The 16,964-nt window shown below is 40.3% G+C and overlaps 1 protein-coding gene across 1 annotated transcript; it reads left to right on the top strand.

Moving 5' to 3' along the window:
• The first annotated feature begins 2,798 nt into the window (after positions 1-2,798).
• Positions 2,799-5,518, top strand: LOC147863889 (putative glutathione S-transferase DHAR1, cytosolic). The gene is made up of 6 exons (XM_087320080.1): positions 2,799-2,943; positions 3,248-3,338; positions 3,476-3,619; positions 4,567-4,684; positions 4,803-4,943; positions 5,316-5,518. Exons 1-6 carry the CDS (start codon positions 2,880-2,882, stop codon positions 5,397-5,399), a joined length of 642 nt encoding a protein of 213 aa, XP_087176206.1. The 5' UTR covers positions 2,799-2,879; the 3' UTR covers positions 5,400-5,518.
• The last annotated feature ends 11,446 nt before the right edge of the window (positions 5,519-16,964 follow it).

The raw sequence follows: 16,964 nt of genomic DNA on the forward strand, positions 1-16,964 counted from the left end.
TTTTCTGTTTTAATGTTTTCACTCTGCGTCTGCTACATGATTTTCATAATTTTTTTTATGCTTGATCAAAGTTGAGCTCCTATCACATGAAAATTAAGATTTTATATGAAAGCCTTAAAAAGTTTTATCTGTAATCCCATCCCAACTAAGGGGGTTTTATTATCATAAATATGTGAAAGGTGTCCACTGCATTGTAATTTCTTTTGAGGTTGTCACAACTTCATGCCCAACCTTCTGTTGGATAGGTGCAAATAACATTGGCCTTGCTTCTCCCATCTCATCATTAAGCATTCCATGATTTAAAAGAAATGTGAAACATCAAACTCAAGACTATTTTAAGATATATTAAAATAGTCTTGAGTTTGATGTTTCTTATGAGATTATGAAGATTGTTTTCTTATTGAATATAGGAATTTGTGTTCTTGTTAATATTACTTGGTTCAGTTACCAATTGCTCTCTAACAATGGTTAATTGCTAGTTTAGATTCTTATTAGGAAGCAAGCATATATTGGAAGCTTAATTTGCACTAGTTAGAGGTTGAATTATGTGCCTAGTCTGAAATTTTATGAATCTAAAACTTGATGAATTGTGTCCATGGGTGGTTGCTTGTATTTCAATGATTGCACATCTAGGTTTGAAGTAGTCGATATTGTTTGTGTGATTTAATCATGTGCTCAATGTACTTTGAAAGCCTCATTCTTCATAAATGTATGTGGACTTCCAATTCGACATAGGTATACTCAACATTAAGATTGAGAAATGAAGATGTCCATAACAAATAGCATATGTACATTGTGTATGCCTCGTTTAAGTTCCTTTTATGATGGTCAATGTTGTATCCTGAAATCATGATTAAGCTCATCACACATGAGAACACGTGAACAGAAACAAACATAGGGCAAAATTGCTCTTTTAATATCCCTAGATGATGGTCAATGTTGTATCCCAAAATCATGATTAAGCTCATCATATTTAAGAACACGTGAATGGAAACAAACATAGGGCAAAAATGCTCTTCTATTATATTCCAGCACAAAATAATTACAACAGTGACACTATTTTGACAAAACTAAAACATGCTTAGATGATGGCCAATGATGTATCCCAAAATCATGATTAAGCTCATCACACATAAGAACACGTGAACAGAAACAAACAAAGGGCAAAAATGCTCTTATATTATGTTCCAACACAATATTACAACAGTCCCAATATTTTGACAAAACTAAACATGAGTTGGGACTAGTTGAGATAGCTCCAAAAACAATTTGAGGGAGAGAGAGCACCACCACACTCCTTTGAGCAAAATCTATGAATCTAAAAATGAGGGGTGAATCCCGTCAAAGGCGAAATATGGTTGTTGGGTGGTCCCTTGGGACTACCTGTTGGGATAGACCGTGGCAGCACCTCGTTTGGGACTATCGGGCTCATTGGTGGGTCTAGTAAAACACGAATGGCCTGGTGCTTTTACTAAGTCTAGCCTACTACTATGTAATGCTTCCACACAACTCGAGGGTTTTCATTGCCTTCCACATTTGCCAATGTTCTACATTTTGGGTGCATTGTTACCTTCGTTATCATGGTTAGCAATCAACAATAGTTCCGTCTTGTTTGGAAGTCTCAAAGTCAAATCGTTTGAAACCGAATTGTTTAAATTTTATGAAACCTAAACCAAAACAATTCAAACAAGACCATTTGAGGAATTTACAAGCTCAAACCAAATGGTTCATGAGACCTATAAACAACTAAGTTGTTAGCCCACAGTTTCATTGTTTGGATTTTACATTGTACACTAAATTTTTTAAGAAAGAAAACTAGAACATAAGTTGTTTTTTAGGATTTAAGGTTAAAAAAAAATCATGCATTAAAACCCTTCGTAATGGTTGGAAGTTGATAGAATTCGAGGCTCGAAATTGCACATTCAAAAAGCGATTCATTTACAAATCACCTTTTATTATTATTATAATGAATGAAACATCCATCAAAGACATTAGTCAATAATTGGGCCCACCCTATAATATGACCACAAAATGGCTGAGAGAGAGAGAGAGAGAGAGAGAGAGAGATATGCCCAGGTGGATGTAGCTCAGTTAGGAAGGTTGCCCAATGGAGACCAGGTGGTCATGGGTTCAACCCCTACGTTCCACAGTGGCATCTAGTGAAATAGAGATATATATGAAGTAGAGAGAGAGAGAGAGAGAGAGAGAGAGAGAGAGAGAGAGAGAGAGAGAGAGTTGCCAAGGCACAATAGTGTTATCGACTTACCACTAGGGTAAGCTAATTACGATAAAAAGAGAGAGAGAGAAAGATCTATTAATGTCTTCTTACTAAACATGTGTTATAGTCATATGTATGAACAATGATGTATGGTCCTGGTCATGTTTGAACTCGAGACCTCGAGAACAAATGTTTAATACATGAACTCGAGACCTCGAGAACAAATGCATTAAATAGTTGAGCTAGAGAGAGAGAGAGAGAGAGGCCAATGAGAAGAATCGAGAACAAATGCATTAAACAGTTGAGCTAGAGAGAGAGAGAGAGAGAGAGAGAGAGAGAGAGAGAGAGAGAGGCCAATGAGAAGAATGTGAATGTGGGCGAATTCATTGCTCCCCTCTGAATCTAGTCTATGTGTATGTCCACATTCATTGCTCTGTTCTGCTCAGCATTTAATATACTCTGCCCTAAACCCTGCCCTGCTCCCCCTCCCCCCCCCTCCTTCCACCACTTTCTCGTGTGCACCCTCTCCTTCTCCTCCTTCATCCTCACTCTTCTGTTAGAGAGACAGACAGACAGACAGACAGAGAGTGAGACAGAGAGGTCACTTGGTTTGCTTCGGAACAGATTCTTCCCATCGCAATCCAACGCCCATAGATAAGCCATGGCTGAACCTGTGGAGGTCCTTGTCAAAGCCGCCGTCGGTGAACCTGACAAGATCGGTGATTGTAAGCTTCTTCTTATCCCACTTCCAAACGCGAACAATCGATTCAAGAATAAATCCCCACTTTGTTCCCAAGAATAATAATCTCTCCTACACACAATTCACGCCTCCCTTCCTTCCACTTCTCTGAAGGCCTGGCTAGATTTTACCCTTGAATGAAGGCGCCGGCCTGGGTTTAGGGTTTTTAGGGTTTTTAGGGTTTAGGGTTGAAGTTAATTTTTCTTGCTCTTCTTTTATTTCACTCTGCAAGTTATGTGCCTCAAAACTGAGAGGATATGATTTTTTTTTAAAACTGTCTGCAAGCTCAGGCCCATTCTCTCAAAGAGTCCTCTTGACCCTCGAGGAGAAAAACATTCCTTACACCGCAAAATACGTCGACCTTACGAACAAACCGGATTGGTACGAATCTCTTAACCTCGCGCTTCTTTGTTCATGAGAGACCTTCGGTTCTCTGCACTTCCTTGGACATGGAATCTTGGCTTCTTGTAACAGTTTAGCTAGCTGCTTACTTCCCGGACTGTTCAAATTTGGTTAAGGTTCTTGGAGTTGAATCCCGAAGGAAAGGTTCCCGTGATCAAGCATGAAGGGAAATGGGTTCCAGACTCGGATGTTATCACTCAGATCCTCGAAGAGAAGCACCCGGAGCCTTCACTGGAGATTCCAGCCGAAAAATCCTCTGTGTATGTACACACACACACACATTCTTACAAAAATGATTTGTACCGAGCACTGTTAAAGTTGTTCAATTACTTCCATCTATTAAAACAACTCTACACATGACCGGTTGCTTGTGATTCTGCGTGCTTTATGCTGTGTAGGGAACGTCATGTGGAAAGTTTTTGCATGCTAGTTTATAAGATTAAAGTCAATAATGGAGTGTACAATTTTATTTATCCAAACCTTGAATCCACTGTGCATCATGCTCCCAAGTTTCAATAATAATTACAATAACAAATTCATTGCTAGTGTATAAGATTAAAGTCAATAATGGAGTGTACAATTTTTATTTACCCAAACCTTGAATCCACTGTGCATCATGCTCCCAAGTTTCAATAATAATTACAATAACAAATTCATTGCTAGTTTATAAGATTAAAGTCAATAATGGAGTGTACAATTTTTATTTACCCAAACCTTGAATCCACTGTGCATCATGCACCCAAGTTCATTATTATGGGAAAATGTATCACTTGCATCAGACCCATGTGTGCCTAAAGTGTGTTAAGGTCCGGAGCTAAACTCCTTAGAGACCTAGGACAAAATCAAGGTATGGCTAAATGATGTAGAGGTATATATAGGAGCATACTTGTAACAGTGCCAAATATGAAAACAAACTATAAAGGTGAAAGAATATTTCTTTCCAAAGGGTTTTCCTCATTATTCTCCCTAGATAAACTGTGTATGAAGCTTTGAGGCTAGCGTGGAATGTTCAAATGCACCTCTTTTATTTTTCAGCAGATTAAAATAGCATCTAAGTGATGAGACCTGTCATTTGTGAATGATTTATCCTTTCTGCATGAGTTCTCCAAATTTCAATAAATTTCACCAGCCATAATCTTGTGGTGAAGTTAAAAAATGCAAATGTATGACTATTAGATTTAAATACGAGCATTTTGTTTCTGAGCAGGGGCTCAAAAATCTTCCCAAGTTTTGTGAAGTTCCTTAAGAGCAAGGATAACACTGATGGTTCAGAAGATGCATTGGTTGCTGAACTCACTGCTTTGGATGAGTATTTGAAAGAAAATGTAAGTTAATTATTCTTGTATGATGAGGACTGTGGTTGTTGTATACTATATATGAATACATCAGACAGCAACTCTATTTATTGAAGTTCATTTGAATACAATTGTTAAAATTTTACAGGGGCCATTCATTAATGGGGAGAAGATCTCGGCACCTGATCTCGGCTTAGCACCAAAGTTGTTCCATTTGGAAATTGCATTGGGACATTACAAGGAGTGGTCTATTCCTGGAAATCTTACATCCTTGAAGGCATACATTGAGGTAATTACTTGCACTAATTTCATATTGAACCATATCTGACTATTAAGTATATCGTAGTGTGGTCTGGAATCAATGAATGTGTGAATACCAAATTGCTATCAGAGTTAGAATTGGAACCCAAATTGTTCTTCATGTTGCATTGTATGCTTTGAAGCTCAAATGAAACTTGCAAGGTAACCTAAAAGGCACTGAAAGAAATGCCCAATGTTGCCAATAATTAACTATATATATCCTTACTTGGAACTTCATGCTAGAGTGCGAAAATTCTTGTAAAACAAATATCTCAGGAACTTCAAAATTTTGGAAGCTTCATTGTGAGATGCCTCGTTCTAAGCTAATTTAATGAGATTTTGGCTCTTTCCTTTATGACAGGCTCTTCATGCCCGGGAGTCCTTCCTGAAAACCAAGCCAGCCCATGAGCATGTTGTTGCGGGGTGGCAGAAACACGTCTCATAAATCATCTCATTACTCACTATTCCTTACATTGCAGTTTAATTTTTCTAGCTTATTGCTGTAGTGGGACCAATTTGCAATATTTTCTAGCATTATTAATGAAAATATAACTCTTTGGTGCATATGATATATTGTTTATTTCTCTTATCTGGTTGACATGGGGGACAACAGTATATACATTCTGGAGTGTAAGTGTTAGGTAAAAAAACTCTTAGTGCTGTGTAGGAGATTGAAGATGACAAACATTACATGATAAATGGAAGGCAGTGACGGAAATTTGATTAGAGCTTTCAAGTATAATGGAAGACAGTGAAGGGATTTTTTTGTGGTATTTTTGACTGGGTACACAGGTTGAAACATTCTAACGTGTATGGTTTTGTTTATGTAGATAGATAGAAACACAAAATTGAGAGGTTGGTATGCTTAATTAGAAATAAATCTCTAAAGCTCAAAAAACAAAATTAGAGACATTCAAGTCCCATTAGTTATCTTTAAAGATCCAAGGATTCATTTATTTCTATACATTTTTTAGTGGAAGTCCTCCTTATATCTTTTTGATGAGAAGTCCTGAAAGTTGTGTGAAACTGTCTTTGTTAAGAAACAATTGACATGACTTGGTTTGCAATTGTGTTATGTGCTTGGTAATGACATTCCTGCTCTCTTCAAGGTCAAGCTCATTGTTTGCAGAGTGACATGGTATATCATGGTAAGTCCACTATTGGTTCTACTCTTAGGGCGGAGTAGCAAATGGTGAAGCTTGAGACTTCCAATAAAAACTTTTCTGGGATGTCACCTTATATACAATTCAAACTTTAAGAGGTGAGGCATCAATGCCCATAGGTTTACTGAAGTGATGGAAAACATTACCTTGTTCCAGTTATTGATGTTGCCATTGAAGATCAAACAAGTGTCTTTTAGTGTATCAGATAAACATAACCTACATTTAATGTGCATTCTTGACACCAAGGAAAACGTAATCCTCAATTCAATTGCTATAGTTATGTTATTTATTGACCAAATGTTCCATCCATGAACATGACAAAATCATTTGCCAATACTTCAGCAATCAATTTATCTCCTTGATGGGGAAGCAAGTTTTGGTATTGTCGATGCCCTTGAATATGAAATATGTGTTTGATGGTGCATCATATAAGCACAAACTGCATTTGATATGCATTGATGACACCAAAAGGAATGTATTCCTTATTTCAATGGCTGTAGCTATGTTGTTGATAAAAGCTTCCATGACCAGAGTCATTTGCCAATGCCCAAGCAAGTCCAACAATTCCCTAAGATTATACCAAGTGAATCACCAAACAAAAATGGTCTCAATTAGAATCCTTGTTGTACATATCATATCAAATGTATCACCTTGGTCACTCCCATTCAAAGTAACTTGCGACACAATACCTAACCCCAAGTTGAAATTGAGGCTTGACATCCTTGCACCAAAACTCTTTGAGACTTAAGTTGGGCAATAAAGAGCTACCTTATATCGTCATATACATAGTTTGATGTTTGGATGCTTAATCCATTACTATTTTGTACACCCAAAATATTGTGAAAGATTTCTCTACATGTAATAAATCCATACTACATAGGGTAGAAAACACATGATATCACCTTTAGAAGTTCTTTTAATTTGCTTTGATATCACAATCCATCCATTTATGGGGCTGCAGCTAACAATCGGCAACAATTCAGTTCGGTTCGGTTCGGTTTGAGAGGGTCCAAACCAGTTTGGAACCGAACCGTTTAATTTTTTTGAAACCTGAACCTAACCGAACTGAACCGCGAAACTGTTAAACCGAACCGTTAAACATTTTTCAAACCGTTAAACCATTAAACCGTAAAAACCGCAGTTTCGTGGTTTAGTTTCGGTTTTCAACATAGGTCAATTTTTTTATTTTTTATTTTTTATTTTTTAAAATTTATAATATTTCATTATTTAGAATTTAAAATTTTTTTTAGATGTTCCTAAAATGTGAGAATAAGGTGTAAAAATGAAAAAGTTGTTTAAAAAAAAAATTTAAAAAATTTTAAAAAATAAAAAATAAAAACCGTTAAACCGTTTAAACCGCGGTTTTTGACTGTTGAAACCAAACCGAACCGTTAAAAAAAACCTAAACTTGAACTGAACCGAACCGAACTGAACCGTTGAAACCGTTAAGATGTTAAACCGCGGTTTCGCGGTTCGGTTCGATTCAAACCGAACCGTTGCCGATTGTGAGCTATAGCACCCTAACAGCACAAGAGAGAAGATTTTGGAAGAGGATATATATGACGCAAACCACACATCTTATTGGAATTTGAACAATATTGTAGCATGAACCATGAGTTACTCAACAATTCCCTTAAAATTAATTTCTAATTATATTTTAACTAGGGCTTTTCTAATAAAAAAGATTGGAAAGCGCATAATCTACCTTGCCTTCCCTTTATATCATCTTCCTATGTCCTCATTGCTTGATACCAATCTACTACGAGGTTGATGCAAATAACATGGATCTTGCTTATCTCATCTTATCATCAGGAACCATGTGTCATTTCATTAATCAAACATTCATGACCTAAGAACTTTGGGAAATTTTGAGTACGATGATCCATTATTGCTTATGAATTGATGCCAAGATTACCATAAACCACAAGGTGAGAACCTTTCCCAACATTGTTAGAATGGCCAAAACAAAGTTCAAGTTCAAAGTTAAACAATGAAATTTTTTGTAACTTTGAAGCTCTTCTCTTGAGTTGTGGTGCAAACCAACTTAGAGTTGGTCTTGTGAGAAGAGAACCAACTAGACCAACTTCACTATGACCTACATTGGAATATTGATGAGGGTGGACCTAAAAAATCGTTCAAATTTGATTTAAGAGCCTCAAGAATTCTATGTGAGTGCTATCAAATTTCTCAATCAAACCAATCTTAGGCTCTGATAGTCGCATTGTGGACCTAGAAGCAAATGCATAATAAGCTACTCACTCTTTGAATTCTTCATTATATTCTTGCAATTGCTAGTTATACTAAGCAAGTTGATGAACTTGTTGCAAAAGGAAGGATGTTATGATTTCATTGAAAGTTTGAATCTCCATAATAATAGAGACACAAGAATGAAAAGATAATAACTCTAATAGTCAAGAGTAGACTAAAAATATAACGAGAGATTCTAGTTCAAATTGTCATGAACTAATAGTTTGACAAGAATGAGGAAGAGAGTGCAACAAGAGCTAAGCATTCATGTGAAAAAACATTAATTTTGAGGTTTGGAAGGTGATTTTATAGCTACTTTTGATAACAATCATGATTAGTTCTTTGCCTTCATTTGATAAGTGATTTTTCTAGAGTCTCCTTCTCCGAATCTCTTTCATTCCATTAAGTAAAGCTTAAGCTACTTAATTATGTGTTCTTTTTCCATCTTATTAATCAGAGTGTTAGCATTAGTGATGTTTGATGGTGTGTGTTTTGAAGATTCGGTTCATCCCGTTGTTAGTCAATGTGAGAGGGACCACAATCTCGATGCCCCCATTACAACCCACTTTGACACAAATTAAGAGGCCCACTTTGACACAAATTAAGAGGCCCACTTTTAACCTATAATGGACGTGGGTGTGCACAATTAATTGTCTTTGAGTTCATGCAAGGCATTTGAGTTTGCAATCTGATCCCCAAACCTTCTAGAAGAGAGTTTCAATGATTTTACATAAGTAAATGAAGAGTTCATCACCAACTTCACGAGGTAGGTTACAAAATGGAACCCAATTGATAAACCCTTCTCATTAAAGCAAGATACCAAAGAGATGCTTCATATAATTCTATTAGACATATCAAGAGTTATTACTATGGGCGTCATCCCGTGGACAATAGCGTTGGACGAAAAATTGATGAATAGGTTCATCAATGGGTCATATTTCCCAATGACTCGTGGTTCAACAATTTATGGTTTAGTACCTCAGCATTCATCAAGGTTTCATACAAAGATCTGTAGCCAATTGTTGGGTTAAAAGTTAAGGATACTCATTGGTAGAATTGGATTCTTAAACGGGGAGTAAAAGTGATCATATTAGATGGTTTTATCTTTGTACCAAATTGAAACCATAAATTGGGAGTAAATTCACATTAACATTGAATCCTTACATGCACTTGTGTGTAAAAATAGCTCCATTAGAGAGATAAACTTAAGCGCATACGCAGATGAGATGCTCAATTGATTGTGGGGAACTCATTGGATGAAGGTAACAAGCTTAGTTGATTAAGGAAATAATCAAGGTAACAATGGAGGCAAATTATGGGAGGAAAACATTTGAGGGTGAAAATTGGTCAATCTAAAAACATTTGAGGGGTGGGAGGGAATCCCTAGTGGGTTTAAACAACACAAACCCATTAAGGCGAGTGGCTATTGTTACGGGCATGACCATATAATATCCCGTGGTGAGAATTTACCGTAGTATTCTATACATGTGGATAAGTGTGAGGGTTAAACGAGAGTGTAAAGAAGGGGAGGATTACTTTTAATCCTCGGATTGAGACAACCCATTAGGCCAAGTGTGAACTTGCCTAGGGGCCTTGGGTATCGTTATAAATAAGAGGCCTAGCTAGCCTCATTTCATCATCTTTTGACTACGTCGAGACTCTGTTCTTGTGGTGGGTCAACTCTTGTAGCGAGCGCGCTAGCACCAGGTACGACTCGACGCCACAACAGTGGTATGGGACGCCGTTCGAGGCTTGAGTCCATCTCGATCCCTTCGCTCGGGGGTGGTTAGGTGGATCGGCACCCTTCTTTCTCTCTTTCCTCTCTATCTAGATCTATCGTTTATTCTTATCCTTTGCTTACATTAGTACATATCTCTAACAGTTGGTATCAAAGCCTATGTTCTAATGTTTCTTTTGTTGTCTTTTGTTTTGTTGATTGATGGTGATCGATTGATGTGCGGTCGGCCTTGATCCAGACAACGATCAACAAAGGAACTTCAATAACTCTTTCCTTATTTTTTTCTATTTTTTCTTCTCCCATCTAATCATGTGTATAGTCTATATGTAATTGTTTTCATTAATTTAATGATGTTGTAGTGGTAATTAATTGGTTGTATAAAACGTTTACATATGTGTATGACGTCAATACCTCATTTGACATATATTGAATATGTGATTAGTGTCGTATGCGCACGAGGTTAATAACTCAATTGCATATTACGCTCACATACATATGTTACGTATGCGTATGAGGTCAATACCTCGATTTTGTTGTAAATGATATACGTTTGGTGTCGTATGTGTAAGAGGTCAATACCTCAATTGTGTATTACAATGAACCCTTATTTTTGGATGTTTCATTTGCGTAGAGGTATATGCCTTGATTACGTATCTCGATTATATCATTTATGGCTATTTGATGTAACGATTTGTTTAATATACGCATATGTGGTCACGTGTATACGTATTTGATCGTATATCTGTGATAATATACATATGTGTATATAAGTTATTACATGATTTTAATATCGAATGTTTTCCTTTTCGGGGAAAGGATCTTGGTGGCCGTCCTCACATTTTTGTGAGAATGGCATTGTCACCATCCCTTTTTTCAACAACTTTTTATTGTTGACATTCCCGTTGGTGACTTCGATTTTATTCCGTAAAGAAATGCCTATAGCCACAATGATGTTGAGAACGTAGGGCTTGACCCACTTCATGTGAGGTCACTCCTATGACACACATATCCAACATCCCTCCCTCATTACATGGATACGATGCCACCATGAGATCATTCTTACGAAAGGCATTCGTAATGACGTAACTATGTGATGGGCCACGTGGGCCTACTACAAAAAGAGGGCTCATTTGGCTTGACCATTAGGTTGCATTGGCGTATGCCATTGTAATTACGAGACTTGAGGTTAGGTAACGTACCGACAAAGTTTGTGGTAAACGAGGGGGAAATAAGGACTCTTGACATATATGTTTCTTTTAAAAAAACATATATGGGCAAATGCCTCACATATCTCTTATACGCATGAAACATTAAACATTCAAGAAGAGCAACCTACTTGGTTGGCTCAAGTGTTTAATGCATTTGTTCTCGAGGTCTTGAGTTCATACATATGAGTATAACACATGTTTAGACTTGAGGTCTAAGTGCACTTCGGGGTCCTCATAATAGGACTTAAAGAGCCGAAACCACATATGTGGGCATAGAAACATAGTTTATTGTTAACATTTTTTTCATGTATAAACTACTCATGGCACGAACATACATGGTTGAGCCTCAGGGAGCTGCCATGAAAAAATCGATATAGAGATTAGGGAAAGACATTAATTTGTCACCCCCATGGTTTTTAAAACACCTTTGTGTTACCATGTAACCTGATCTTGAACCTCATCTCATACGTCTAGAGGGGTATTGACGTGAGATCATGATATCAACTAATGTTTGTCCATGATATGTTTACATCACGACATGATGTTATGACTATTTGTTTGACCTTATCCTATTTCTTTGCCAGAAATAATCATTTAATGGCTCAAAATAACGACCCGATGTCATCCGCTCAAGTGGAAGGAACTCAAGGAAATCCTCCTGGACAAATGTCCATTGAGATGTATTTTTCGCAAATAACCCAATACCTTAGTTTCACCACTCAACAAATGACCGAACTTCGGCAATCTCAAAGTGCTCTTGAGGCATGTGTCATTAGTTTACAACGTGAGACTAATTGACCTGATGAGCGACAGGGTGAACCATCGTTTGTCGTTAAGCCATTTACGGGAGAAAAAAAGGAAAGAACCGAAGAAGCAATCTGCACGTGGTTGGGCCGATGGGAGTCTCATTTTGAGCTCTATCCCACGCCAAATAGTACAAAGATTGCATATGTCGGCTCAGAACTATGGGGTAAGGCCGCCACCTGGTGGCGTGGGCTCCAAACTTTGGGGAAATTGCCCGATACCTGGACAAATTTTGTCACAATTTTTAAGGGCCAAATTCTGCAACCTCCCTCTCGAATCGAGGCAGCTCAATCTTTAATGAACCTCTCTAGCAGGAAATTTTCTTCGCTAGAAGACTATGTCCACCATGCTAGAACCCAAATCCAAAAATCGGGTCTAGAAGGGGACAATTGGTTAATAGCTTGTTTTGTCAATGGCATCCCCAATTCGGACCATCACTGGATAGTGCACGATAAGGATTCGAAATCCTTCGAAGAGGCCGTTGAAATAGTTCTTCACTATCAACGCACTTCAAAGGACCACAACAAATCCAACGAAGCGCCCGGGACTAAGCATTCGCAATTCGCTGGGAAACGCAAGACACCCAATGAATTCATGGATCGCGATTGTAAGCGACAACATCCTTTTTGTGTATTCTGCAAAAAGAAGGGTCATACAAAATAACAATGTCGAAAGCTCCAACGGAAAGAGCACGACAACAAAACAAAAGTTGCAGACCATAAAGGTCAGATTCCTAATGTCCTTCAAGTCTATACACATCATTTAAGTAATTGTCAATATTCTTTCCCTCACTACGTATTGGGTCCCAATGATTTACTACATGCAAACGGGTATATCAATGGATCTCCCATACAATTTTTGTTTGATTCGGGAAGCTCACACAACTTTGTGAATGATCGTTTGGTTCAGATATGGGGAATCCAACCCACCGTAAGTGATCACACCTATACGGTGCACTTGGCCGATGGAAGATTAAAATACATCAACGGGGTGATTCATTCATTAGGAATTTCTATTGACACTTATATAGAGGAAGTAGACTTCCATGTAATGAATCTTTGTACCACTGATGTAATACTGGGTTATCCCTGGTTCTATAATAAAAACTCTTCTTTATCTATTGATTGGGTTCATCATTCAATAACATTTGTACTAAACGACTGTACTCATTTTATTCAATGTGTAAAAAAACAATCCCTCTCGATTGTTTTCTCTCCATCAATATCCAAGTTGTCTTGTTCTACTCTTTTTTATTGTGTACTTGATCCGGACATTCACGTTTACAATATCGATAATGTCTCGGTTCAATTAACATATTTTGAACAACAACAACTTGATGAAATCTTAAGTGATTTTCGTGATGCTTTTCCAAGTGAACTACCACATGGGTTACCTCCTAAACGTAATATAGACCATCGTATAGATATTGTACCTGGCATTGCACAAATAAGTATACCTCCTTATCGCTTAAGTTGATCCGAAGAGGATGAGGTATCTAAGCAACTCAAGGACTATTTACGAATGGGTTATATACGTTACAGTAAATCTCCATGGGGTGCACCAGTTCTCTTGGTTAAAAATAAAGAGGGCACATGGCGTATGTGTATTAATTATCGACGCTTGAATAAAGTGATGATCAAGAATTCGTATCCATTGCCCCGGGTTGATGATATAATTGACAGTTGTCGCGTAGTTACGCGCGTGCTTGGAGAACGAGGCTGGACCACTGGGGCCTTGGACCAAGGAATAGCCGAATGAGAAGAGGGGAAGGAAACTCCCGATGTAATTCACACGCTCACAAGCACGCACATTCACAGGAGTTGCAGCTAACTCCAAACAATGGAGACAGAACAAATGTAAATGTATATATATTTCAAGGAGTTACAACCGGCAAGTCGGCGAGTGATAGGCTCTGACGCCTGCACACACACACACACACCCACGCGAAATGGAGACTCTACCAGAAGCACTCTGGCATTCCGCGGAGTGGAGGCAACCTCCCGAAAACCTGTGCAGGACGACTATGGAGACGACAAAGGAGAAGAGCTTGGTCCCAGTCCGGCAGCACTTCGTCCTCCACAAAACGCGATCCCTTTACAATACCTCTCCCTCTCTTTTATAGCCCAAGGAGGGAGGCCGTTACTAGCCGTCACATCATGTTTATTCCCTGTCCTTTTGGACAGGGGTACGCATCGATTTTCTCCCTAATGATTGTGTGCTACCTAGGATTTCACCTCAACCAACTTGTACCTACCTATGTACTATACAACAAAACTTCTGCCCACGTGTAAGGGCTGGTTTATGCATGTTATACCCGGTTTCCGCCTAGGGACGGTTTTCTCCATGACACCCGCCCCCACCTAACCGCGCATCCATCAGTACGTGCCAGATACAACACTTGCCGGAGAAACCGGCCCACTATCACCCGTCGCCGCCCGAATCATCATTCGTTTCGAGCCGGTCGTCGTCGTCAATCGCGCATTCCGGGTCTGGCTCTTCCTCTTGCCGCTTCTTGAATACCTTGACCCTTTTTCCCGCTACTGGCACCACCATCCGTGTCCCATCGAGCTCCGCGAGATGGTACATGGCGTTGTCGTTCGCACTTGTTACCGCATAGGGCCCGAACCACCTCCTCGCAAACTTACGCGCCGCCTTGTGCTGATTGTCAAGGTTGCTGTCATGCACCAGCACCCAATCACCTTCCTCGATCTTCCTCGGGCTCAGTCGGTGAGTACGGTCGAACCGACCTTTGTTCTTTTCTCGAGCTGTATGCAACCTTTCTTTCGCCCGCTCCACGTCTTCCGGTCTTCACTCGAGCTGTCGGATCCTAGCTGCCAGCAACTCTTCCCGGCTCATCTCGTCCTTCCAGTCCATCGCGGCCCACGAAGTGATCGTTTTCTCCACTGGCATGATTGGCTTCTGCCCGTACATCAACTCCGCTGGCATGAACCCCGTCACCGAACTGTGCATAGTTCGATTCGCCCATAGTGCGTAAGGAAGGAGTTGCGGCCAATTCCCGACCTGTCCTTCGCATGCACGTACTAACGCCTTCACAATGGGCCCGTGACCACGCTCTACCTTCTTGTTGGCCTCTAGATTGTACATCGTAGTGAGGGAGAGTTTGACCCCCAGTCGGTCAAACAGCTCTTTAGCCTCTTGCGCGTCTAGTTCTCCGTGGTCGGCCACAATCTTTCCTACACACCCGTACCGGCACACCACTTCTTCGATCAGAAATCGGCACACGGCCGCGTTCATTTTGTTCTGCAACGCTCGGCCTTCCACCTAGTTCGTCAGGTCGTCCCGAGCCAGCACCAGATATCGCATCTATCCTACCCCCATCGGCATGGTCACGAAATCCACCATCCATTTGAAGTGGACGGTCGGTGGGTAGGTTGGATGAAGCTCATCTTGATGCCGGACTATAGAGTGCATCTGGCAATTCTTACAGGTTGTCACAAAATGATGCACGTCCCGGTACAGCCCCGACCACCAATACCTACCCTCGAGATTTTCGAATGTGGCCCACGTCCCACGGTGTCCGGCCTAGGGACTCTCGTGATATGCCGTAAGCAACACTTTCTGCTCGTCTTCCCTTGCCACTACGCTTCTTCGGATGCCTCCATATGCGTCCTCCTCGTAGGAAGAATCGGTACACCTTCTTCCGCACCCGATTAGCCTCTTCTCTAGTCCACGTCGTGTCCGACATCATCGTCCGCATGAATCTTCCTATTTGGAGCCACTCCCCGTCGTATTCGCTCTCATCGAACTCGTTAAGCGCCGGAGTGCTCCCCGTCTCAGTTGCCACATTAGCTGACCCGAAGAAGTCCTCGCCAACCTCTTCGTTATCCGAAACCATGCCGTCCTCGTCGCTGAACTGCGCCCTTGAAAGCTGTTGAGAGACAAGCTCAACATCGGCCGGATCGGCTGAAGAAGCCGAGGAATGGATCGGTTGGGACCGATTGGTTAGGCCGAGTGCGTAAACCGGGAGGCCGTTAGGAAAGATATTCCGTGAGGAATATATTTGGGAGTTAGTGTAGGAGCTCTTAATGAGCCTTGAAGTACTGTCAATACTTCATTTAGTCCTTCGAGGATTTGTATAAAAGTGTTCATGGAACACACGTATGTATAGAGTAGTGAATCGAGATTTTGTTGTTGAACATCTTCATACCTGCTTTTGCACGCTACTTTCTACATGGTATTAAAGCGCGAGGGTTGAGAACCTCTCTGCAGCCGACACAGCTTGACGAAGAAGAACAAGAAGAACGATGGATAGAGGCATGGCGAGCTCGCTTCCAACAGAGAAGCTCGACAGAACCAACTACACGTCTTGGTCTTACAAGATGCACCAGTACCTGCTAGGGCACGGCTACTGGAGTTATGTCAAAGGAGCTAATGACGCGGCACCCGAATCGACACACAGAGACTTCCCGTCGTGGGAGCAATCGGCGAGCAGGGTATTGTATTGCTTTGCGTCGTGTGTGGGCGAACAGCTATTGAGCTATGTTCGGGATGCAAAGACGCCAAAGGGTGTGTGGGAAAATCTGAAGAAGATTTTCGCCGCGAGCACCACAGCCAGGAAGCTTCAGCTCCGACAGGAGTTGAGCAACCTACGACAACGCGACTTGTCGGTGGCGGATTATACCTCGAAGATCAAGGATATATGCGACTCCCTTGCCCCCATAGAGGTGAACATCGAGGAGAGCGAGATGGTCCAGATCTGTCTCAGAGGTTTGGCATCGAAGTTCGGAGCGTTCCGAACGGTTGTGTGTACCCGGGAGAATACGCCGTCCTTTTTCGACTTACAGTCAATGCTCCTGGTGGAGGAGAACCACGCGGGTGCGTCTACAAGC

The sequence above is a fragment of the Azolla caroliniana genome, unplaced genomic scaffold (assembly GCF_043228905.1).
Source record: "Azolla caroliniana isolate FFs.n. ecotype wild unplaced genomic scaffold, voAzoCaro1.0.p SCAF_5, whole genome shotgun sequence".
Classification (NCBI taxonomy): Eukaryota; Viridiplantae; Streptophyta; class Polypodiopsida; order Salviniales; family Salviniaceae; genus Azolla; species Azolla caroliniana.